General features: G+C 41.4%; 1 protein-coding gene across 3 annotated transcripts; it reads right to left on the reverse strand.

The window, feature by feature from the left end:
* Positions 1–1,724: 1,724 nt before the first annotated feature.
* LOC133412161 (E3 ubiquitin-protein ligase MARCHF6-like) lies at positions 1,725–24,839 on the reverse strand. Of its 3 annotated transcripts, none has more exons than XM_061695314.1 (26): positions 24,602–24,839; positions 23,618–23,714; positions 23,080–23,153; positions 22,775–22,918; positions 22,271–22,343; positions 21,912–22,092; positions 20,223–20,454; positions 19,851–19,912; positions 19,442–19,474; positions 18,894–18,945; positions 17,068–17,126; positions 16,891–16,971; positions 16,536–16,604; positions 16,364–16,438; positions 9,324–9,458; positions 9,109–9,228; positions 8,804–8,904; positions 8,502–8,639; positions 7,440–7,632; positions 7,283–7,352; positions 6,067–6,248; positions 5,833–5,967; positions 5,568–5,657; positions 5,257–5,389; positions 4,961–5,096; positions 1,725–2,605 (listed from the first exon to the last, which is right to left on the reverse strand). In XM_061695314.1, exons 1-26 carry the CDS (start codon positions 24,618–24,620, stop codon positions 2,524–2,526), a joined length of 2,766 nt encoding a protein of 921 aa, XP_061551298.1. In that variant the 5' UTR covers positions 24,621–24,839; the 3' UTR covers positions 1,725–2,523. The 3 variants fall into 3 exon arrangements, with proteins under 3 accessions (XP_061551298.1, XP_061551295.1, XP_061551297.1); XM_061695311.1 differs by having other exon boundaries at positions 23,618–23,717; XM_061695313.1 differs by lacking the exons at positions 1,725–2,605; positions 4,961–5,096 and having other exon boundaries at positions 5,263–5,442; positions 23,618–23,717.
* Between the last annotated feature and the right edge of the window lie 343 nt (positions 24,840–25,182).

Consider the following 25,182-nt stretch of genomic DNA (forward strand, 5'->3'; position numbering starts at 1 on the left):
TATTTCAGAAGCTACACATGAAAAAGAAATGCCATGATGAAAAACATTACAAAACTTAATGTTACCAAGTTACAATCATCGTAAAAGACTGACTGACGCTCTTAACAAAAACACATTTTAATTAAAATACGATAGCAACTGATGAACAAAACATCCTAACTTCAATTAGCACTGAAGTTAGTCTTAAATGAACATTAAGCTTATTCAACATTGCCGTATTACAACCCCAATTCCAATGAAGTTGGGACGTTGTGTTAAACATAAATAAAAATAGAATACAATGATTTGCAAATCATGTTCAAACTATATTTAATTTAATACACTACAAAAACAAGACATTTAATGTTCAAACTGATAAACTTTATGGTTTTTAGCAAATAATCATTAACTTAGAATTGTTTAATATCATCAAAAGGTTCCAAGAATCTGGAAAAATCACTGCACGTAAGCGGCAAGGCCGTAAACCAACATTGAATGTCCGTGACCTTCGATCCCTCAGGCAGCACTGCATCACAAACCGACATCAATGTGTAAAGGATATCACCACATGGGCTCAGGAACGCTTCAGAAAACCAATGTCAGTACATACAGTTCGGCGCTACATCCGTCAGTGCAACTTGAAACTCTACTATGCAAAGTCAAAGCCATTTATCAACAACACTCTGGGCCCGACCTCATCTAAGATGGACTGATGCAAAATGGAAAAGTGTTCTGTGGTCCGACAAGTCCACATTTCAAATTGTGTTTTGGAAATTGTGGACGTCATGTCCTCCGGACCAAAGAGGAAAAGAACCATCTGGACTGTTATGAACACAAAGTTCAAAAGCAAGCTTCTTTGATGGTATGGGGCTGTGTTAGTGCCAATGGCATGGGTAACTTACACATCAGGTTTTGGAGAAACATATGCTGCCATCCAAGCAACGTGTTTTTCATGGATGCCCCTGCTTATTTCAGCAAGACAATGCCAAACCACATTCTGCACGTGTTACAACAGTGTGGCTTCGTAGTAAAACAGTACGGGTACTAGACTTGCCTGCCTGCAGTCCAGACCTGTCTCCCATTGAAAATGTGTGATGCGTTATGAAGCGTAAAATACGACAATGGGAGACCCCAGACTGTTGAACAGTTGAAGCTGTACATCAAGCAAGAATGGGAAAGAATTCCTCCTACCAAGCTTCAACAATTAGTGTCCTCAGTTCCCAAACGTTTATTGAATGGTAAACATGACCCTGTCCCAGCTTTTTGGAAACATAAAATTCTAAGTGAATGATTATTTGCTAAAAACAATAACGTTTATCAGTTTGAACAATAAACATCTTGTCTTTGTAGTGTATTCAATTAAACATAGGTTGGACTTGCAAATCATTGTATTCTGTTTTTAATTATGTATAACACAACGTCCAAACTTCATTGGAATTAGGGTTGTACAATCATGTTTCACAAAGTACAACTGTGTGGAGCTGTGGAGAAAATATCTAAGTCAACGCTTTATTAGTGTTTTGAATGCAACTAGGACACAAGAGTAGAGTTATTGTTGCCAATGCAGGAACACCCTGACAATGGTTTAAGTGCATGTGCTAAGACAAATGGCAGGACATTATATATATTTATTTTAAAAAAAGAAAATGGAAAAAAAAGAACATAAAAAAAGAAAACGAAAAACACTGAAAGTTGCTTAATAATCCTAACCCACTACCATAATGGGGGCTCCCCAGGCCAAGGTGTAACAAAAAATTATTTTTATTTTCTGTACTATTCAGTGTTTTTGCACATTTTCAACTGAAAAACAAAATCCATGTTACAAGCATATATGCAGTCAGTACTGTATACACTTCATAGCAGCATATTTTTTAAAGACTAAAAATAACCAGTGAAGAATAAAAATAACCAGTGTCAAGTTGTACTTGTCAATATAATGTTAACATTCTGTGTGCTGCCCTTTAAAACATGTTCCAGTCTGTCCATATTTTCCTTTTGTCACTGAAATTCAATCTTCAACTGGGGTAAAAATGATAAAAAACAAATGTAAAATCATTAGTTCCACAATATAGTTCCCTCTGGATAAATCACAAGCTGACTACTAGGAAGGATGAACAGAAAAATCTGTCCCTCTCTCTCTGCTCAGCATAGTTGCAATGTCAGAGGCATAGAGTTGGACTAGTTAAGAGAAAAAGAAAGCACAATTTGAGGGTAACAAAGTACAAATCACAACTGTAAGGGGATTGGGAGAGGCCATCTATCAACAGAAAGATTGTTGACTCTCAGTACATGCAGTAAATAAAAAAAAGAAACTACTCGACTGCGAACAATGGACTATTAAGTTTGGCACTCATCATTGATTCTGACAAGTTTTTGCAGCCTGGGTACCAACAACACAGACCTAAACCTCACCTTACTTTGACAAAAGCGTTTTTAAAGGTTGCATCAGGCAGTCGAGCAGAGGGAGTTTTACCACAGTAGCTGGTGTTACTGTTAGCTCTCGGTACCGGAGAGTGAGCTACTGATCCAACACAAGAGTCAGGTCTATGAAGAGGTGCTGTAAGTGGTGGATAAATTCGTTCCTGCCTTGCGTTCATAGTTGACCAGTCGCTGTCCAACCAGGTACCTGAAGGGAAGGGACGGTAAGGATGCTTTAAACATCAATTTTAACTCATCTACTTTTTCCCTGAAAACAGATGTAAAGGGTTCTTTTACACATGCAAAGAAAACTAGTGGAACTTCCAAATTCGAACACTGTAAAATCCCGATGCCAAGCCTTCATCCTGTGTGACATCCTCAGCATATTTTGTGACTTCTGCAAGCACTACAAGACTTAAGTTTAATAATAAATTCCATGAGTGTGCGTTTGCAGTTTTCCGGTTATTTGACATGTGATGTGGAAAAGCAACACACACGTCACTGACAAGGTTGCTCAGTACAATACTGCTAATGATAAAATGATTATACTCTACGCCAGAGTGGGCTGTGAGAAAGCTTCAAAGTAACTGCCTGTTTTTGACGTGTCTATCCATGTGATGTCCAAACTCTTTTTTCCATTGAGGGCTACAAACAGAAACATTGAAAGAAGAAGAGGGTCCACTTCACCTGCCATCTATGAGGATGATGAAAATGAACATGGACATTTCAGCAGGATAAAGATCCAAAGCATACTGCCAAGGAAACTCTCAATTGGTTTCAACAAGAACAATAAATAAAGCTGCTGGAATGGCCCAGCCAATCACCTGACTTGAATCCAATCGAAAATTTTGGAAAGTCCTGAAACTCAAGGTTCATAAAATAAGCCCACGGAACCTTCAAGACTTGAAGTCTGCTTGTGTGGAGGAATGACCTAAAATTCATATCACGGTATAAACTGAATCCCTTCACAGTAATGTATACTGTATAGCGCAATATAAGATTCAGTGCAAAAATCATAAATACCTTCAACCGACTATACCGTGTATGCACATGCAGGCAGAAAGGTCCTCGGACGTGTGTGGTGGATGACCAAAACCTCTTAATCATTGTCATTTCCTTGAAAGCAAGTCACCGATGGTGTAGTGGTGCACTCGCCTGACTTTGGTGAGGGCAGCGTGGGATCAGTTCCCACTCAGTGATGGTGTGAATGTGAGCGCGAATGGTTGTCCGTGTCTATATGTGCCCTGCGACTGACTGGCGACCAGTTCAGGGTGTAGTCCGCCTTTCGCCCGAAGTCAGCTGGGATAGGCTCCAGCGCCCCGTGACCCTAACCAGGATAAGCGGTGTTGACAATGGATGGATGGATGGATTTCCTTGAAAGCATTATTATTATTGTTAACATTACTAAATGGTTTTTAAATCAACTTACTCTCCGGCACACTGCTATTGTCTGTGTGTGTGTGTGTGTGTGTGTGTGTGTGTGTGTGTGTGTGGGGTGGGGGGGTTAATGAACGATTGTTTGAGGGGATATGAGGTCCGCGGACACATTTAAGTCGCCAGCAATGTCTCACCAGCTCATTCTATATTTAATAAGACCGCAAATGTTCAATGCTCCAGTCTCGCACGGCCCCTCTTCTGCATTTATGACGTCACCATCTGCGAGACTATTTGTGTTGCTTTAGAAGGGAATGAAAGAACCGGCCTCGACTGAAGAGGATTGAAGTATGCCAACAGCGGACCCTCTAAATTATGAAAGCGCCATCATTATTATCGGCATGATTAGCCCATTATTATTTGTTTAAGTCACCCCACTGGGGAGCACATATGGGACATGGAACAATCATGTATGGGTGGGGATAAATTTATTCGGCGGACATATTTTAATTGCCCGAGGTTAGTAGGTACGTATATGACCAGCTCATCCTGCATATACTGTATCATGATGTTGTCTTTTGCCACACGGCCAAGTAACAATTGTACGGATTGCTCTCTCCGTGCATGTGAGACTGTCATTGCGCCCATTTAAAAAGAAATTAAAGCTTTAAGAGCTTTGATTGGCAGCGAATGAAGTCAGCAGTGTTTATGCTCACCAGCGCAGACAGCCCCATTTGTTGAATACACTGGCTTTGCGCGTCTACGAGAATACCACAATCCTGTCAAACCCGCCCCTTCGCAGCAATACACCACACACTGCGCCGGATTTGCGCGAGTCAGGAAAATGGAGCCCTTAATGTTCCATCATGTTAAAATGTTATTAAGGCTTTGCCTATATACTGTAGTTACATTGAGGTTCATGACATGGTAACAGAATTATTGCAAAATATTTTTTAAAAGTCTGAACAAATAGGAAGTACACTATCATCAACGAACGTATTGTGTCCGACTTGGGAGGTTCCACGCCACTGTATTACTCTTAGAACTTCTTTGATTATTTCTCCTTTTTAGTGAACAAATGAACAACTCTTAAGAATGGTGGAATTTCAGTCTCTCCTTGCTTGCATTTAGCGTATCATGTGTTTGCCTGATACTCCGCCAACATTAACATGTTAGATAGTTTACTAACTTGTCATTCTTGATGTGCTCGTACAGATGTTTGAACTGGCGTATTTGGAAGGACAGAATTGCCAACAATGAAACCACCATGAGTAGGAATGGATAGATCCTCCTCTCTGCAAGTGTCTGCATCTCCGACTGCACATCTGTTTGTGGTGGAGGACAAGATGTGGGAAGAGATGCGAGAGGAGAACATGGGCGTAGTAGGGGGAGGGAGGTAGAATATAATAACTCGGTCAGAATGAACATTTTGCATCTTCGACCCTAACTCCACAAACAGTGAGCATAGTAGTGGAATCTACTCACCCAGCAGAGGTGTTATGCCTTTTGAGATTGTGTAGGGGACACATAGAGCCAGCAGCAGGATGCAGACAACTGGGGCAGCTAGTTTCCTCACAATGAAGTGAAGGTCAATGTTTCTGATACCGTTAGCATACACCTATAACACAGTTGGTGCATTTGGGTTCGCTTTAGCTGCAGACGTAAACAAAGCTGCAGTAAAATGACAATAATGACAATAACATTAATTATCCACACACAGTGATATTTGAAAAGTTGACTTGAAAGAGACACCATTTGCTTTTTAAGCTACTTCATACAAGTTATGTGTGCCTGACCTGCTCAATTACAGTCTTGAGCCACCACTGAGGGCCCATCAGTGTGACAGCAGCAATGATTTTAGAATGGAGGACACCCAGGGCCCAGTCCTGCAACATAAACACAAAAACAGCAATTTAACCGTGGACACACAGTGAGAGATGCATGCTGGTTACCTGGCATTGTTCAACTCTTTCGAGTATACCTGACGCAATCATGAAAATACTTAAGTTGATAAACAGCTATATTGATCTTGTCCACACAACTCTATGGCCCATACCGTACCTGACAGGGGTAGAAGAGCGGGGTCTGGTCTAATGGGACTCTGAGAGGAGCCACAATGACCTGCTCAAACAGGAGACCCAAAAGCAGAGGAATCACTCCGGCTAGGAGTGTTGCAACTACCACAGTCTTCACAATCTGTTATTTTGAAGAGAAGCACCAGAACATATTAAAATACTGTATAACCATGGGATGCACATACAAATACAGAAGAACTTTATCTTAGCCCGAGCTTACCATGAGGGTCCACTCATGGGCTTTAAGCATGATGGCGGTCCATCCCTGCGGCATCCAGGATAGCAACACGGTAGCACCTCGAATGGACAGCCAGCAAACATAGAGGCCACTGGCTGCTGTGTACAGCTCGTGAACCATGGCGCTCCCCATCCAGAACGACATTAGCCAGCGACCCACGCACACTGGAAAAGGAGGCCGATAAGACATTCATTGACTATTACCTCTTAAAGGTCCCATGCCATCAACATAATTTCGCCAATTAATAATCAAGAACCTTCCCACTTTGTAGCTGCTACACGCCCACACATGTCAGGAAAAAAATGGCTGAGTGACAATGTGGCTGTCTGCCTTGAGCAAAGCTTAAGCTTTGCATCACCTGCCAAACTCAGAGGAGTTGAGGAATAAAAGGCTTCAATTTATTTTGGGAGAAATTCTTAAGCATTTCTGAACCAGAATTGTGCTATGTTCAGGCCCATTACGTGGAGGGTGACTTCATAAACATAAGCTTTCACACAAATGCTCCAAATGAATTTCCGGGATTGAGTGCGCGGCCGCCGCCAAACTATCATACAGTAAGCATACATGTGTTGTGTTTTAACAATACTTAACTACCGGTATATGTATTACTTATAATGAAAGTGTGGATGAAATAGTGCAGCTTGCAGTCATTGTCTACAAAATGTGTGCGAATCACACCTGTTATGTAGAATTCTGTGAATGTTAGTGCAGGACCATCCTCTCAAAATATCCTCCTCTTTTATTTTCACCCATGTCCCTGACTTGTGGGGTTGTGAGTCACAACTGTCATTTCCGCTCATGTTCCCTATTAGTGGGGGAACATTCCAACGCTTGGTGAATTCTGCTCCACAAAAAGCTGCTCCACATCGAAGGATCCAAACGTGACGTCATTATGGCCGCCGAGATATCGGCAACGGCCAATCAGAGCGAAGTTGCTTCGCATTATTTAAATTAAGAGGATGAGTGATCCAGTCAGAGCAAAGCTTATTTATATATTGAATATTAATTAAAAATCCAGACATCTCAACTGCTGGGCGAAAAACAACTACAACAGCTTTAAAAATGGCATCCAGGGCATTTTCAACCCAAATTATCTTGCAAACCTGATAAAATGACAAAAAAACAACAACAACAAAAAATAATTAAATTTGATGGCATGGAACCTTTAAAAAAATGTCAGCTATATGCCTGTGCTTACCAGGTAGTGTGAGGCAGAACAGACTTGCCAGCAGCAGCGTGACACACATTAAAATAACCAGCAGAATTATCTGGCAGGCAGAAACCACAGAGGTTAACACAGGAGATCCACTTCAAACAAACTATTAGAGATCATTAACTCGCTTGTGGTCTGTCACCTTAACGGGGAAGTTGAGGGGCTGATGGTATGGCCGGAAACCCACTGGGCCACCCTGCTGCAAGATGGCCTGATGGGCTGCATGAAGCCCCTCACCGAGGTCAGGGATCTGGTTGTTGTCATGGTGACCAGGAGGGATGTTAGGTTGATTGTCATTATCTTCCAGATCTCCCAGCAAATAGGAGTGCAGGTCCCTGCAATATGTCCATTGATCACCAAATATCAGCAAACCGCCAGACTTCATGTGAGAGCGAGACATTTTGATCTGAATTGTTTGCGAACTTTAGTACAGGGTGTTCTCAGTATCGACAGTCAACATTTCAACATTATAAGAATACGTATAAAAGGCATGCTCAGTTATAACCGTACTTTCTGTTTTTCTTTTTTTGTCCTGTTCGGCTGTTAGGTCAAGCAGAATGGAGGATCTGTCTCCCTTTTATGCCGGAACAGTTTTACTGTGTTACAGTTGAGTTTTTAACCTGCCGCTGTGGTTTCTTAATATTATAATGGATATTTATTGAGAATCAGACTCGATCAGTCGAACAGAACAACGTTTCTAGAGGGGAGTGAGAAAAGAAGACAAAAGACAAAGCACTCATTCTAAACAAGATGACAAAAGTAAATCAGTGTATCGCGAGAACAATGAAACATTAGATATGAGTGTTGTATGGGTCAGGAGTGCTACACCCTGTGAGGGAAGGACAGGACAAGATAGGCCAGGACAAGGACACGCACACATTCCAGCCAAGCACCCACTACCCGCCCCCGAGTGTGGGAGGTGGACCCCACCCAAACCAAGCAGGGACAAAAATCCCACAGTAGGGCCTACAGCCCGCTGTTTTTCATTTTGTTGTTTTATATTAATGGCCTAAAGTATTTTTCATACAAATATTTACTGGAATTGTGACTTTAATACGACGTTAGCAGTTGTCGATGGCATGTTCAGACTTGCGTATAAATTCAGGCTCCGCCTCTGCCGCAGAACACAACTCCATCGTAAACTGAGGACCCCCTGTGCTGTCATTAGCATTTAATGATGAGAGTGTAAGTGCCTGCAACCTACAGCACGTAGCTAACAGTATAAGTCCAGGCGTGGACGAGTCCTTTGAGCCACTGGCGAGTGTGACCCTGCTCCAACAATGCCGGAAGGACAACCTGAAGCAAAAGCAGCTCCAATGACAGCTCACTGACAGGAGCATCACTGCAGAAACAAGGTATATATACAACTCAATTCAGAGTCAAAGTCGGAATCAACTACCATTTTTTAAACAATAAGTATCAAGTAATGTTTTTGATTAAAAAATAAATTAAAAGTAATGCACAGAGACCAGAGTAAATGACAACAGTCAAGTTAGTTCTGTGTACCTGTAAAGCATGACATTGTAGGGTAGGAAGGTGGGAAATAAATGTTTAATGATCCTAATAGGAAGCCAAAGCATCAGGAGAACAATGGAACCAAACACCACCTAAATATCACACACAGTACACAAAAAACAAAAAAAAAAGTTATTCATGTTACTTGCTAATACATTTCAAGGCATCAGTGGTTTGAGCATATAGCACCTTATTTCTCTACTTCATTCAGGTTAACTTTAAAGCTCAACTTGATATGACAGTAGGAAGGCTAACAGACATTTAGAAAGACTGTGAGAAACAAAGACTTGACTGACCACAGACAGTAAAAACCTTCTGAGGTGCCTGTAAATAGGAAGGTGGATCATTTCTTGAACTGGGTTAAAGTCTGGATCGTTCAGGTTCCTCAAGAACCACAGCACACCAGGTCGGAGAACCTCCAAACAGGAACGTAAATCATATTAAGACTTTGAAGGACATCTTGATACCACTTATAGAACTTCATTGTGAGAAACAGATGTGCTCTACTTACTTCCCTGAGCAACAGGATGAAAGAGGCAAAGTAGAAGACGTAGACCATGCCAACCAGCCAGTGGAGGAAGATGGTGGTACCCGGGGATGAGTCGAAACTCTGCTCCCTATCTTTGAAGGTTGCGTCAAACATCTCCTGCAATGAGCAAACTAATGTGCTGTGCTGTCTGATTCTATGGTATGTGGGCAAGGGCTGACATTTTCTTATGATTTTTGCCACATAAAGAAGGTTCAAGATAAGGATGTCCCAATGACATTTTTTTACACCGGAGTCCGCCCGATCTGACACACACACACACACACATATATATGTGTGTGTGTGTGTGTGTGTGTGTGTGTGTGTGTGTGTGTGTGTGTATATATATATATATATATATATATATATACACACACACACACACACACACACACACACACACACACACACACACACACACACACACACACACACTGCCCCCTGTGTGGGGGCAGTGTGTAGTGATACATGCATGGAACTACACGTTTGCAGTACGCTTACAAATATAGAAGAACGTGGCGATAAAACATTAATTTAACCCGTTTTCCACAGATTAGGAAGAATATATGCCTCGCCTCTTGAGTATTTTTATATTACCCATCTGTATGTGTTACTACGGATAAATATTCGTTATTTGAAGGTGATCTAATGCGAATTCTAGCTAGCTACCCCATCAATGGGTTTTCCGTTGCTAACAGCATTATGCTGACGATTTTCTACAACAATAATGTGTCTTTTACTAAAATATACATTGTGTAATTGTTTTTGTTGCGTGTTTAGTTTTTTCAGTAAACTACAGTTGGGGTGTCATTAAACACTTTAAAGCAGGGTTGGGCAAACCTTTTGGTTCAGGGGCCACACTGGCTTTTAAACTTTTACAGGCGGGCCAAGCCAGGACCAGATGCTTACATATTAAACATAAACAACCAATTTAAAAAAAGGCATTGTAGTGTTAATACTTACATTTACTTTTAATCAGAACAGTGTTGTTGATCACCTTTTTTTGCCAGTGCATCCAAGTTTGGTGTTAGTTTTGTGGTGGCAATTCTCAGAACAGATCTGAGGTGTTCATCACTCAGGTGGGATCTGTAGGATGCTTTGTTGGTGTTCATCACACTAAAAGTCTGTTCACACACATATGTAGAGCCAAACAACACCAGGATCCTCTGTGCCATCTTCCGGATTTTGGGAAATTTCTCTGCGCATAATGAAGCATACATAAAACTCATCCAGTTTAAGAGAGTTGAACTTCTCTTTTAAGACAGTATCACATTGGAGATCAATCAGTTCAAACTGCAGCTCCTGTGGTGCTGTTTCAATGTCTTATGTGAGGGGACATGACACCAGCTGAAGTGACTTGTCAATTTTTCCAAAATCAGAGAACTGATTGCAGATTTCTCCATGCAGGTCGTCTAGCGATTTCCTGTATTTTTTCACATGTTGAGGAGCCTCTTTTAGCGTAGCCAGTGTGGGGAAATGAAGAAATTACTTGTTTGACATTTGCTTTGAGAATAAAGCCAGCTTGGTTTTGAAGGCTCTGATGTTTGTATATATTTCATGCACAAACTGGTCTTTCCCTTGTAGTTTCACATTCAGCTCATTCACGTGTGTCAGTATGTCCACAGCAAAAGCTAAATCACAAAGCCAATCTGTGTCACTCAGTTCAGGAAAAACGTCAGCTTCCTCAAGTTGCGCCCAAAAATGAGACCTGACACTTTCCCCAAACTTAACCAGCGGACATTTGAGTGATAAAGCAAGTCCTGGTGATCAGAATCAGTTTCTTCGAGAAACTTAATAAACTGATGTAGTGGATATGCTACTGCAATTGGAGGTGCCACAGGGACTCCCAAACACTTGATAACCCCATTCCTCCACGCTGCCGTGCTGAGAGACGGCCACATGGAGAATGCCTGGTGTACGTCAAGTGGACCTTAACCTAATTAGCAGTTTCCTGTCAAATCTTGATTCCTGGCTTCAAAAGACTCCTTCCCCGCCCAAAAGGTTGAGGGATTCTTCCTCCAAGAAGACTATTTGGTTAATATTCAAATATGCACATAAGGGGCCATCCACTGGTGTTGAGAGGAACTGCAAGCTTGTACCCGTGGACTCGCCTTTGATGTTTGTTAACGGAAGATAAAATGTCCGTTTTGATATCTTATGAACTCTGTAGAAATATTCCAAATGTATGCCTTGGTGTCTGTGCCACTATTGTGAGTTTTACAGGTCCTCTGCAAGATTTTGAGAACTGTTCCTCGTGATTTGAAATCAAACAGTACGAAATATTGTATTGAACAATAAGCAACCGATCTGCAACGACCAAAGTTTAAACAATAAACGGCTTTGATCGCTTTTCCTAGCCACGATCGGTCGGCGGAGACTCAGCAAGCAACTCCCGGCATCCTCTACCGGTCCCGCACGCATCTGAGGGCCAGAGCTCGGCCCGCCACCAGTTCAACCGGCAGGAAAGTTACGAGCGCATCCAAACGGGACAACAACTTTCCTTTTCGTTTTTATTTTCCTTCAACCAAATCTGCTTCGTTTCCGCCTGAGGTCGGGAGGAAGACCACTGCCCAAAGACCAGTTGATCTCCGTTCGTGAGTCGACACTGCAATCCTTACTATGATGTACTACATCAGTGCCTAATAATTTTGGGGAAATTACTAGCTTCACACGAAATCCCAACTTTGCTTTCTCTCGCTCTGATTCAATGCAGTAAAGGCTCACGTTTCCAACTTTAGTCCAACACACTATTCCCCTTTTTGTACGCTGATTTACCATTATTTGTTTTGTTTTTCTTTAGTTAGATCCATTTTGTGTGTTTCCCTCTAGATCCCTTCTAGATGTCATTAAATATGCCATAAAATTCCACTCTTGGTTGTATTTTGTGTGTGTGTTCTGAGTTCAAGTAAGCCTCTGTCATCTAGAACTCAAAATTTCATAAAGTGTGGCAAACTTCAGATTACGAGACTGATAAAAAGCTAATTTTCCCTAAATTTTATACATAAAACGTGACGTGGGCCCTTTTCGAGACATTAGTTTGATTTTAACAATTAAATTTAAAATTACGGTAAACCGGAAGTAATGCAAGCGTCGCTTCCGGCTTATTCTTTTCTCCTAAATTAATAATTTTTTTATCTGACCAATATACGCTACAATGACAATGCCGAAGTTTTACAACTGGCTTTACGATATGGTCAAGCTACAGAACAAATTTACACGATGCTTCCTGGTGGATTATGCAGGGTAGAAAAACTACCGCCTGCTCAGGGTTGTCCTCTTTCACCCTTTCTTGGGATTGTTTTTAGCAGCCCGACGGTTTTTCCAGTCAGATTTGGCAATCCATCTGTGGTAATGTTGGCGAGCGTACTCCAAGGTAGCTGGCGCCTCTTGATGACCCCCAACACAGTGTCATACAAATCCTCTCCACGCGTTTTTCCCTTCAGGGATTCCATGGTAAAAAACTCCTCAATTTATCTAAAAATTGTCATTAATAATAATTAATAATAAACATTTAAAGCTGAGCGGTATCCTTTGTCTTTACTTTCGTCCAGTGCCAAGGAATACAATGTAAATGACTGCTTTTTGTTTAGCTTGTTAGCTAAGTCTTCATCAATTAACTCAACACGGTGAGTCACTGTCTTAACGTGATAAGCTAATGTTTAAAAATGTGTTCTTGCTCTCAGGACACAAGATACTTGCTGTCTCTACCATGCATGCTTTCAGAAACTCTCCTTGGGAAAGAGGCTTACTGGTCTTCGCTAGTTTGAATGCCAGCAAAAAAAACTAACTTTTGCGCCTGAATCCTGGATGGCAGCTTGTCGGATAAAGGTGTTTTGCTGAGCCTGCAAGATGGATTTGAACCGCTGAGCCATAGCCATCCGTTCCTGCGTTGATTGGCTGTTAGCATATCAGCAATTAATAACAATAACTACAGACAACCACCACACACCATATTATCCCCTTGTCACTGTTTGTTTTCTATTATCAGTGTTTGTTTGCTACCCTTCTATGTAACCAACTTCAAAAGGCAAAACATCAATTAGATGTAATCTTATCAAAAAAAAAGAAGAAGAAAAAAGAATGAAACAAAATACAATCCGCTGTTGACAATTAATAACGATAACAGATCAGAAGAAGTACTTATCTAGAAGAGCCAGTGCCTGACGTTGGCATCACGATACAGTTGGCCGTCGACGTATAGCTTGTTGACAAATAGCCACGATCGTTTGCCTTTCTCACGGTGGTTCTTCATCATCTTCTTTCTGCTGAAAGTGTTCAAACCTTGAAATGATGGGACGCGGTCGTTTTCCTGGACGAGGGCATCCTAATTGTTGAACACGGTGAAAGGTAATCTTGTCGACTGTATCTTGCTGTATCAGTCTAAGAATTTGTTGTTCTGCTGACGTTGACATCATATTTGATCGGAGCGCAGTATTATCTAATCTTAGCTCCTTGACCTGTGTCTGTGTGAACTCGAAGCTGTTTCTGAGTTCGGTGATCTCTTGGCGAAGCAAGTCAAGTGTAATTGACAATTTCTTGTCGACTGAGAGGAGGACACTAGTCTGTGTGTCTGTCGAATCAAGTAAAACCTCAGTCGAAGTCCGCCTTTTTTCTCAGGCTCTTAGTTTTCTTGCTCCAGAAAAATATTTGGTTGAAAGAAGCCTATATTAGACTGCTGATTACTAAAGAACGGTATAAGACAGAGACAAAGTTTTCTTCTGATGAAGGAAGAGAGTCTGATCTTTCTTTTGATGGTTTTGGTGTTTACATAGTCATAGTACACAATATTCTGTGGGGCTTGAGAATGAGTGAAATTGCTTGAAAATGCCTGTCAGTCTAGGGGTTCCCTGCTCAGGAAACAGCTCACAGTGAATGGAGTTAGGGGAGTCATGCCACCTGATATTCCAGCTCCAGAACGTTCTAAAAGATCTACAGTGGCCTTTTAGAACTCGGAACACATAGGCAGTAAAACCAGCTCAACAATTCAACCTAAAATTTAAAGTAAATATGGTCCAAAAAGCAAGTCCAAATCCAAAACAGACAAAAACAAGCAAGAAAATACAAAACTAGCCAAAGCAGTTTGTGATTAAGATGGACTCCATTGCTCCCTTGCCTCTCAAGCTGTTTTTCATAGTTGCACTCGAGCATTCAGACTTTCATACAGATATCAGTGATTATAAGCCAAAGACGAAAAGGGTAATGATGTGAGAAACCTGAAAAAATACAGTAACTATTTGTTTTTCTTTGAAATTGAGTATAAACAACAGCTACTTGTATAATGTCTCAACTGTGCTAAAATGTTAGTTAAAACAATTACATGTACTGTAAATTTTATTGATGACAAAATTAGCAAAAACATGGATCAGATTAATTCTACTTATAAGGTTTCTTAGAGCGATAAGTAGTTCAAGACCAAGAAAATCAATAATCCAACAAACTGGAGTGGATGGATAAGTGGTTCGGAAATGGATGGATGTATAATAATAGCTTGGATTTACAGTATATAGCGCCTTTCAAGGAACCCAAGGCCGCTTTACACAAAGTAGACAGAGAAGAACACAGAACAAAGGACACTAAACATCAACAACTGAGTAGTGGGTTTTGAGTTTTTGTTTGTAAGTGTCCAAAGAGGGGGCAGGCGTACTGGATGTCTGAAGGGACAGAGTTCCAGAGGATGGGGGCTGTAACACTGACGGCGGGTAGAGAGTGTTGGAGAGGAGACCAGAGTTAGAAGACCTAAGATCTTGGGGTGGGTTGTATGGTTGAAGGAGTTCTGACAGGTACTGGGGGGCAAGTGCATAGAGGGATTTGTAGGTATGGAGCAGGATTTTGTTGGTGATGCAGGACTTGATCAGGAGCCAATGGAGATGGATGAGTGTGGGAGTCGTGCTGTCAGGGCTTGGTGCGGGTGATGACCCTAGCAGTTGAATTCTGGACATACGAGAGCCTGTCCATGGCTTTGCTGGGGAGCCAGAAGAAATGAATGAGGGTTTCGGCAACAGAATCAGGGAGTGAAGGACTGAGTCTGGAGATATTTTTAAGGGTGGAAAGAGGGAGATTTGGGGATGGATTTTATATGGAAGTGAAAGGAGAGAGTGGAGTCCATGATGACACCCAGGTTCTGAACTTTGCAGGATGGAGCGATGGAATGACCATCCATGTCAAGGGGGAGCTCTCCAACTTTCTGGACCAGTGCTGTGAGAGCCACAACCATGAGCTTAGCCTTGTTGCTGTGGAGTTTTAGAAAGTTTGAGGTAGTTGACAAGACGATTGGGGGGGGAAGGTGTTTGGAAGGTTTTGTGAAGAGGTACAGCTGAGTGTCATCACCACACTAGTGGAAGTTGAGGCCATGGTGGTGGATCATTTGTCCAAGTGGGAGGATGTAGACAGTGAAGAGGAGGGGTCCAAACACAGAGCCCTGAGAGGGACACCATGTTGTACTGCGGCAGAATTAGAAGTGCAGCCATCGATGGAGGCAAACTGTTGCCGTTGGGAGAGGTAGGATGTGAACCAGGAGAGGGCCAAGAAGGAAGCCCCAGTTGGTGAGATTGGTGTGGGAGATTGCGGTCGACTTCAGAGGTTTGTCTATAAATTCTAGTCGAGTCTTCTATTGCATTGCCCCCAGTTAGCTCGCTGTTACTGATTGTGTAAAGATTTAGAAAGTACAAGCAGAGTATCCTGGTTGCTCTGATGTTGGCTGCAAGAAGCAGCACAAATGTTTTCGTCTACTCCTAGTTGGAGAACACCTTTATTCACGTGGTGAATGTCAAAGGGAAACCCGACGCTGGTCCATGCTTATTTTAACACAGACATCACCAGTATAGGTAGAAAGATAAATGGGGAAAGATAAAAATCGAGTCGTTAAAGATGGTAACATTTCCGACCGACAGCAAATAAATATTCAGCTGAGGTAGGAGAAAATGCATTGAGTAAACATTTAAACACGTCAGATCTCAACTGAAAATAACTGAGGGCTTGCACCTCACTGTATTGTCAGCATCAATATTATATTTAATTTGTCTTACCAGCGAACAAAGGTCCAGCCACCAGCCACAAATCAACGGAAATACGCCTATCTCCATGACAACCAGCAAAGACACCTAGGAAATGGAGCTGCGCTTCGTAACAAAGTCAAGTAACAATATCAAAGTACTGTACAGACAGATTAGTCTGCATATAAAAGCTTCTGCAGTTTACCTTGACAACAATGTAGCAGACACCCAGAAGACGTTTGGAGCGCTGGAATTTCACTAACGAAGCCAACGCCTACAAAGGACATGGTTAAGGACTATTCATAAATTGTTACACGAGTCATCTAAACTAAACTGCAATATACAAAATATTCATAGATACAAAATGATTTTATTCAGAAAAACAGTAGGCTAACTGCATGTGTGTGACGTGCCTCTTGTGTGGAAACAAAATTTACAGTGGGGTGGAAGCTGAATTTTCCCTTGAGGAATTATAATGAGTATTAAAAAGAAATTAACCAAAACTCAACAACTGAGATCCAAGGTATTAAAGCAGGGTAATTGCTGGTAGTAAAGGATACATGGCAGATGATGAGAGCTACGGCCAGGATGATGTAACCCACTACGGTGGTGATGAGACCTTCAAAGTGTGAAGCTTCAATCTGTCACCAGAACAAAAATACATGCAGAATACAATACAGGAAATACAATAATTAGCTAACAATTACAACAAAAATGCCTGATTGCTGTGCACTTACCTGTTCCTCGAAACCAAGTCCTACCATTGATAAATGGCCAATGTGATAAGGGCAAAAAGCTACAAATATAGAAAACTTACGTTAGGACTAATAGCAGAGTGCCACACGTTAACAAACACACACATCTGGATAGATCATTTTACACTTGAGACTATGTGAGTCCCAGAATGCACATGTCATGGAAATAATGAGTCCCAGCCCGGGAATTACAATTAATCCCTGCAATTCATCACCACGGAACACAGATACAGTAATCCTCCGCTATATCACGGTTCTTGCTTCGCGGTCCCGCTATATTGGAGATTTTTATTGCAGTAGTTACTCTCCTTTATACTGTTTGTACAATATTTTCGTTATCAATTGCTCTTGCTCTCTCTCAATATATTATGTGTTTAGGCCTGCCATCCATTCATCCATCCATTGTCTTCCGCTTACCCGAGGTCGGGTCGCGGGTGCAGGGGATCCAGGGGCGTTCCCAGGCCAGCTGGGAGATATAGTCTCTCCCGCATGTCCTGGGTCGTCCCAGGGGTCTCTTCCCGGTGGGACATTCCCGGAACACCTCACCAGGGAGGCGTCCAGGAGGCATCCTAATCAGATGCCCGAGCCACCTCATCTGGCTCCTCTCAATGTGGAGGAGCAGCGGCTCCACTCTGAGCCCCTCGCGGATGACCAAGCTTCTCACCATATCTCTCGGGGAGAGCCCGGACACCCGGCAGAGGAAACTCATTTTGGCAGCTTCTATCCGGGATCTTGTTCTTTCAGTCACGATCCACAGCTTGTGACCACAGGTTAGGGTAGGAACGTAGCTCGACCGATAAATTGCGAGCTTCACCTTTCGGCTTAGTTCCTTCTTCACCACAATGGACCGATACAAAGTCCGCATCACTGCAGACGCCGCACCGATCCGCCTGTCGATCTCCCGTTCCATTCTTCCCTCACTGGTGAACAAGACCCCAAGATACTTGAACTCCCGTGTAAGGGCTCTCCCTTAGAGATAGGGTGAGAAGTTCCTCCGCGTTGAGATGAGCCAGATGATGTGGCTCAGGCATCTGGTTAGGATGCCTCCGAGACACCTCCCTGGTGAGGTGTTCAGGGCACGTCCCACTGGGAGGAGGCCTTGGGGACAACCCAGGACACGCTGGCGAGACTAAGTCTCTTGGCTCACCTGGAAACGCCTCAGGATCCCCCCGGAAGAACTGGACGAAGTGGCTGGGGAGGGGAAAGTCTGGGCTTCCCTGCTTAAGCTGCTGCCCCCGCAACCCAACCTCAGATAAGTGGAGGAAAATGGATGGATGAATTGAATGTGGAGAGATTTGCTCTGCTGCCGTGTTATGGTGGAAGTATTTTGTCAAATCAGCACTGCTACACTCAGTTGCAACATTAGTGGGGGGTTTAAAGAATCAGTTAAACTAACAATTGGGAAAACAGGCTTTTAGAAACTTTGAGCAAAAAATAAAAATAAACATTATGCCCTTAGTGTTACTGTAATTCATAGCTTAGTTCCACAAGGATGCAGCTGATCTGACGTCATTCCAAGCCAGTCAAGTGGTAAACTGGTATTAGCCCACCTATTTAACTTCCCTCAAGGGGATTAATAAAGTATCTATTCATCTATCTATCCATCCATCCATCCATTCATCTCTCTATCGGTCTATCTAGCTAATCTATCTAATAACCTGCTGGAAAAAAAAGCTTAGGTCATTAGGTCCACATCTAAAGTTGTACTAGTCATGGCCAGCCTGCCAATATTCAGGCATGTCACTTGAGAAGGTGATGCCGTTAAACAACACAAACAATACCTAAATGTAACATTACAGGTCACTTACCAAAGACCAGGATGAAGAGTGTGTTGATTGACACGACCCAGAAGACATGTTCCTATAGTAAAGACACCCAACAAGGGTCACTTTCAATATACTTTTGCTGAAGACAGTTACAACAAAAATCATTTAGCCTTATAGCCATCACTTGTTTACCGCTTATCCTGTTGCAGTTATTAAAAACACAAGAGGTAAACTATGGTGCAAACTTAAATGGTAGTTTCTTTTAATTTCTTTAGCAGCCTCAATCAATGTTTTTGTGCCTTTCCCAACTGTACCACCACTGACATGCAAACCTGGTACCAAACGGGCTTGACTAATAAATGCAACTAATCTTCACAAAATCTACAATCATTTAAATAGGGAAAAGGGTTCCCTTAGATTATATAATTACAAAGCAATACCTTCAATACATATTTGACCAACTCTCTTCCCAGGTTTTAGCAACATCATATAATCACTAGTAACTAATAATTCCATACTTTACACAAGCACATATTCTAACCACGTTCATTTATCTGCCACTATTTGTATAAACCAAACTGTGCACTTACCAAGAATACAAGGGAGCCATCCAGGCCAAGCATCTGAAGAGAAACAACAGATGAATAATAATAGTAAATTGTATTCAACGGTGTCTTTCAGAGCACAACAGTAACAGTAAAATCAAGGTTAAAAAAATAAAATAAAATAAATTTAAAAACAAGACTGGGGGTATGAAATTATTGTTATTACGACAGTTAAAATGAATGCATTTTTAAACAGGCGAATATTAATGCAATTGCAGTGACCAGAAGACATGGATAAATACAAACAGCATTCTGAGAGGAAGAAGCATTCGATTATGTTACATGATTCCTGAGCTGGTTGTACATGGACAGAGTCACTTTATTGCACTGGCAGCACATGCCAGCTATACTACAGCACTCAGTAAAACAAGAATTATGAGAATAACAGTCACACCCTTTCCCATGTCAGCTCCTCTGCAGCACGGTCCCACTCCAGAGCATTCCAGTTTAGGTCTGCTGCAGAAGAGAAGAGTTGAAGAATTATAACTAAAACAGTAGAAAAAGAACACCTATAGTTTAAAAGCCCAATGAGCAAAAGCTTGACATAGGCCTACTATGTTTCAATGAAATTAAATGGAGGCAATAAAAGGTGAAATCTGCATTCCAGTTTAGTTTAGTTGCCGCGTGATAGGTTGTTGTAAAATCTCAGTTTAAAGAATCTCAAGTTAGGCCTTGTGATGGGTTGTCTTGCACAATGAAGCAGCTCAGAGCTATGGCCTTTAACAAATAACATTATAAGTCATAATTTATTGTCTTTGTAATTAACCTTGACCTCCATTAATAGCGTTGGCAGCATCCCCCAATCTGACTTCCTCGTCATCCTCATCTTCCTCCACATCTTCATCTTCACCATCATCATCATCATCATCATCATCAAGTGCAGCCACATCCTCATGTGGGTTAGGAGGTACTGGCTCATGTGGACCAGCAGGGTTCTGGTCCGCGGCAGCGTTCATGCCCGCCTGAATGTTGACAGCAGCAGCAATACCGTCAGGATGCTGCAAAGGAAGCCGTTGGAATGGGCATGAACATACAGCCTGCAAATTACTGCAGCCGTAATATAGAATTCTACATCAGTCTTATTCGGGAATGTTTCTCATGATTAATTAAGTACAGGTGCAGCTCAATAAATTGCAATATCATAGAAGAGTTCATTTATTTAAGTAGTTACATTCAAAAAGAGAAACTCAACATATTATACAGATATATCAAACATATAGGAAAATAATTTTCAGATTGCAAATTTCTACTTTATTTCTATATTATAAATATTTTCATTCTTTCTTATATTGTTGTGTTTGTGTAAACTATAATCACCACAAAAAAAAATATGAAAATATTTCACAAAGTATAACTGAACAACAGAAATAAATGTAAAAAATAAAGTTTTCCCTCCATCCATTTTCTTTCGCCTACCCAGAGTCGGGTCGCGGAGGCTAGGCCTGTCACGATAGCAAATTTTTTTGGACAATGTATTTTCCAAAACACTATCACAATAAACGGCGGCATGGTGAACACATCTGCCTCACAGTTCTAAGGACCTGGGTTCAAATCCTCCCGTGTGGAGTTTGCAATGTTCTCCCCCTGTCTGCGTGGGTTTCCTCCAGGTACTCAGGTTTCCTCCCACATCCCCAAAAACATGCGTGGTAGGGTAATTGAAGACCCTAAATTGTCCGTAGTGCGAATGGTTGTTTGTCTATGTGTGCCCTGTGATTGGCTGGTGACCAGTTCAGTGTGTACCCCACCTTTCACCCAGAGTCAGCTGGGATAGGCTCCAGCACACCTGCAAGCCTATTGAGGATAAGCGGTACAAAAAAATGGATGGATGGATATCACGATAAAATCGTTGTTGTTTTTATGCTTATGGTATTAGAACATAATAATTCAAGTACATCCTTTTTTAATAACAATTATCGGTAACTTTTGGAAAGAAAAATGCACCATGTATGTAAAATAAGGCTCTGAAATTATTAAAATAAGGCCCGCCCTCGAGCTGCAGGACTGTGTGGGCATGTCCGCTGAAGATGCTGGAGACGAGCCCCTCACCTCTAAATCAAATGCCTTCACTGTAGACAACTACTGGCTGAATAACGGGTTCCGCTGCAGTTACAGGTAACTGTTTCGTGTGTGTGTGTGTGTGTGTGTGTGTGTGTGTGTGTGTGTTATACAGCGGGTACGAAAAGTATTCAGACCCCCTTAAATGTTTCACTCTTTGAAAATGAACTTGAATGCTTTTAGCAAATTGCTGCAATATAACACAGAGTGAAACATTTAAGGGGTCTGAATACTTTCCATACCCACTGTATAGAGATGCACCTGTACACAGTATATCCTTCTAGCTATCCATCTATTTACGGTAATTTATTGCATTTTTTTCCAGCTCAAGTGAGGACATTTTCTGTTCAAATCCACATTCCTGCAAGAAAAGTAATACCAGGATTCATTAACAGCTTACCTCATTGGCTGGTACTGGGTCATTTGGGTGGTTGGGAACCAAAGGTGGTGGATTCTGGTCCAACCACTGAGGGGCACCACCATGGACGATCTGCTCTCGAAGCCACACCAGGCTAATAAAGGCGCATAGTGTGCAAGTGACCACAAAACAGCCCTGCAGGCAATCTGCAAGCAGGTTTTGTCTGTGATAAGAAAAAAAAACAGCATTACAACAATTCAGAGAAAAACTTGCTGCAGAGAGATAAATGAGGAAAATAACACACAGCATACTATATACAACAAGACATAAGGTACTTACATGACTTTTTATAAAAATACACCAAGTCTAAAGCAATTGCTGATAAGTAAATCTGAACTCACGTTGAGAGCATATCTAGTGGAAGGGTAAGAAGAGAGCTCACAGAGCCAGTAAATAAACATTTGTAGATACGACCTGTGGGAAAGCATATTTAGAGCTCAGTAACGTAAACATCCATATGAAGATTTTTTTTTCCTTTGACCTGATTTATTTTCTTTGAGACTTTGGGATTCAAATTTATTTCATTCACACCTTTGACACTATACACAGTATTAATAAACTAAAACTATTTCTGCTCCCGAAAATGCCTATACAGTTAATAAAAGTGTGTAGAAATACAAATTAAAAAAATCTAATATATAGCTATAGGTCAAAAACAAATCTGTTTCTTCTTCCTAAAGTCAAAAGTGAAAAGTAAAGTGTCATAATTCTTAATTAAATGTCCTAATAAAAGCAAAAATGAATAGAAGATATTTTGAAAGAAGGGCTCTTTGGAATGATTATGTCTAACTTATGCAACAAAACTGTGACAGAAGAAAACTAATCAGTAGACTTGTATGACTTACATGCTGTGAGAGGCACCACACCAAGCCAGGCGAAGGCCACCAGTGTGTAGTGAAACCAGTATCTGATGGCTGTTCCAACACTGGTGACCAGCCCTGAAAATATGTCTTGGACAGGCAGATGAGAAGGCATGTCTGGAGAGTATACTGAAGAAAAAAAACAAATGTTTGAAAAAGAAGGAAAGTGAAAGATACAGCACCTGAACATACTTCCATTAAAGAGATACCACAAAAGAAACAGCGCACATTTATGAAACAACTAGATTGAGAAAAGATAAGAATAAACAAAATAACAATAGATTACTTACTTGGTGTAAATGCAAACCTGTGTTTGCATAATTCACAGTATTCTTTCCTGCTGTGTTTAAGCCACTGCAGCAAGCTAGGAGAAGCAAGCCAGAACTATGTTTATTATGATTCCCAATTTATTGAACTTATTCTATGTAAATCCTAATTTTCCACTGCGTCGTTGTATTATATATATATATATATATATATCGAGAGAGAGAGAGAGAGAGAGAGAGAGAGAGAGAGAGAGAGAGAGAGAGAGAGAGAGAGAGAGAGAGAGAGATGTACAATTAGTCACAACTGAGAGGTGACAGTTCCGTCACAAAAGAATGAAGTATCTAACTTTTATCTGATCTGATGTCTTACACCTGGGCAGCACAATTACATCAGTTTTATCAGAAACTAAATTGCATTCAAACGTAGCAGACCACTCCAAACTTTAACATCAATAAGTCAAGGTGCATAGGACAAATCTGGTTCGAGATCTATGATTGCAACCTTTCTTTGACCATACATTTAAAGGTTTATGAGCCAAGAGAAAACACTTGAAAAGCTTACCATTCCTGATGGATAAACTTGATGCTGCCAGTGCAGACACAGGGATGATAGAGTGGTTTGTCATGGGTTCCCTCTGACCGACACACTCGACAAATATCTGCTTTGTACAGGACACACATGACAAAGCACTGCCTTCAATTATAGTTACTATTATTACCTTGAGAACCTAGCATCGTTTTCATTAAAAATTGACAAAACATTTAAAATGTGACAGAAGAGCTGTTGATTTAACCGTAGCAGACCACAGCATACATCCTTCATGTGCACAAAGGGAGAACAATAAATACAATTACGGCAACAGGCGCAAGCACCACCAAAATTTGGTAAACCTTTTTGTCTGCGTTCCAACATAAAGGCTGTATCCAAAAAAAGCAGAATATTGAATACAATTTGACACTATTAGAGCGGTCAGAAATTGTCGCCTTATGTAGTAGTAATAATCGGGTCAATTTTGTTACTAAGGGAATATATTACTCTCAGTTCACGGAAAATGGTAACTGTCAACCTTATGCACAACTTTCCAGGTAGCAAACTCATCTACTGTAATTCAATAATATTAGCACGTTGTGTAATAAATCTAAGGATAATGAGGATAAATAACGTCACCTAAGGTTAACACCGCATCGTACTTTTCTGTAATTAGACGTAACGTTATGAGGAAGCGTTGTTTTAATTATAATCTACATAGGAAGCTAGCACTGATGTGTCTGCAGATATTGTTGGGTTGAGCTAAGATTCTAATTTAAAAACCAGTTAGCCGCAAGTCAGTGCGAGCTAATGCTGTTTGGCTGGCTAACGCTAACTGGTCATGTTTCGTTTTGTGCTGAAGTTTGGTTAATTAAAGGAAATTGGGGGGGGGGGGCAGCCAGTGGCACTCTCAGCAGTATAAATGGCATATCATAACATCAGCGATATTACTGGTTTGCACACTGGCTATTTAACTTATCGCTAGCGTTTGGTTTGGCATTTAGTTTTTCCAGCTACCTTCCTCTGCGGTGTCCATCTTGACTGCTTGTTCCACGGCGTCAGTCTGTCAACTGACCGGCTAACATTTGACGCTGTCGCTCAATTGGGGCGTATTTTGTCTCGGGATGACGCAAGCTTTACATTTGACATCACAGCAGACAGCATTTTGTTTTTTTTTTTACTACACGGTAAAACGGCCAGCGGCGAAAACGAACTCCAATGCAACAATTGACTACTCCGTGTTGTCGCCACTAGATGGAAGCCAAATGTAGTGAGTTAGCTGAGCCAAGCGATAGTCGATTCCAAGTCCTTCTCAAGAACAAGGCGAATCAAGGCACGCTTATGGAAAGCCGTTTGAGAATGTACTCAATAAGCTCCATGTACTAGTAAACTATTTGTCGTCCCTAGTAAGACCAACCCAGGACTCTAGTAAAACTACAACGGCGTACGAATGAAACGACTGTCTTACTGGTTAAGTTTTTATCACTATGACTGCCACTTTTGGCCCAACTAGTACGACCTCAAGATGGGTATCCATTCCCTGTAATGCAGTATTAGTGTGTGCTCTACTAGTAGGGTAAAAACGGTTGCACTATTTG

This window comes from Phycodurus eques, chromosome 13, assembly GCF_024500275.1.
Source record: "Phycodurus eques isolate BA_2022a chromosome 13, UOR_Pequ_1.1, whole genome shotgun sequence".
NCBI classification, from domain to species: Eukaryota; Metazoa; Chordata; class Actinopteri; order Syngnathiformes; family Syngnathidae; genus Phycodurus; species Phycodurus eques.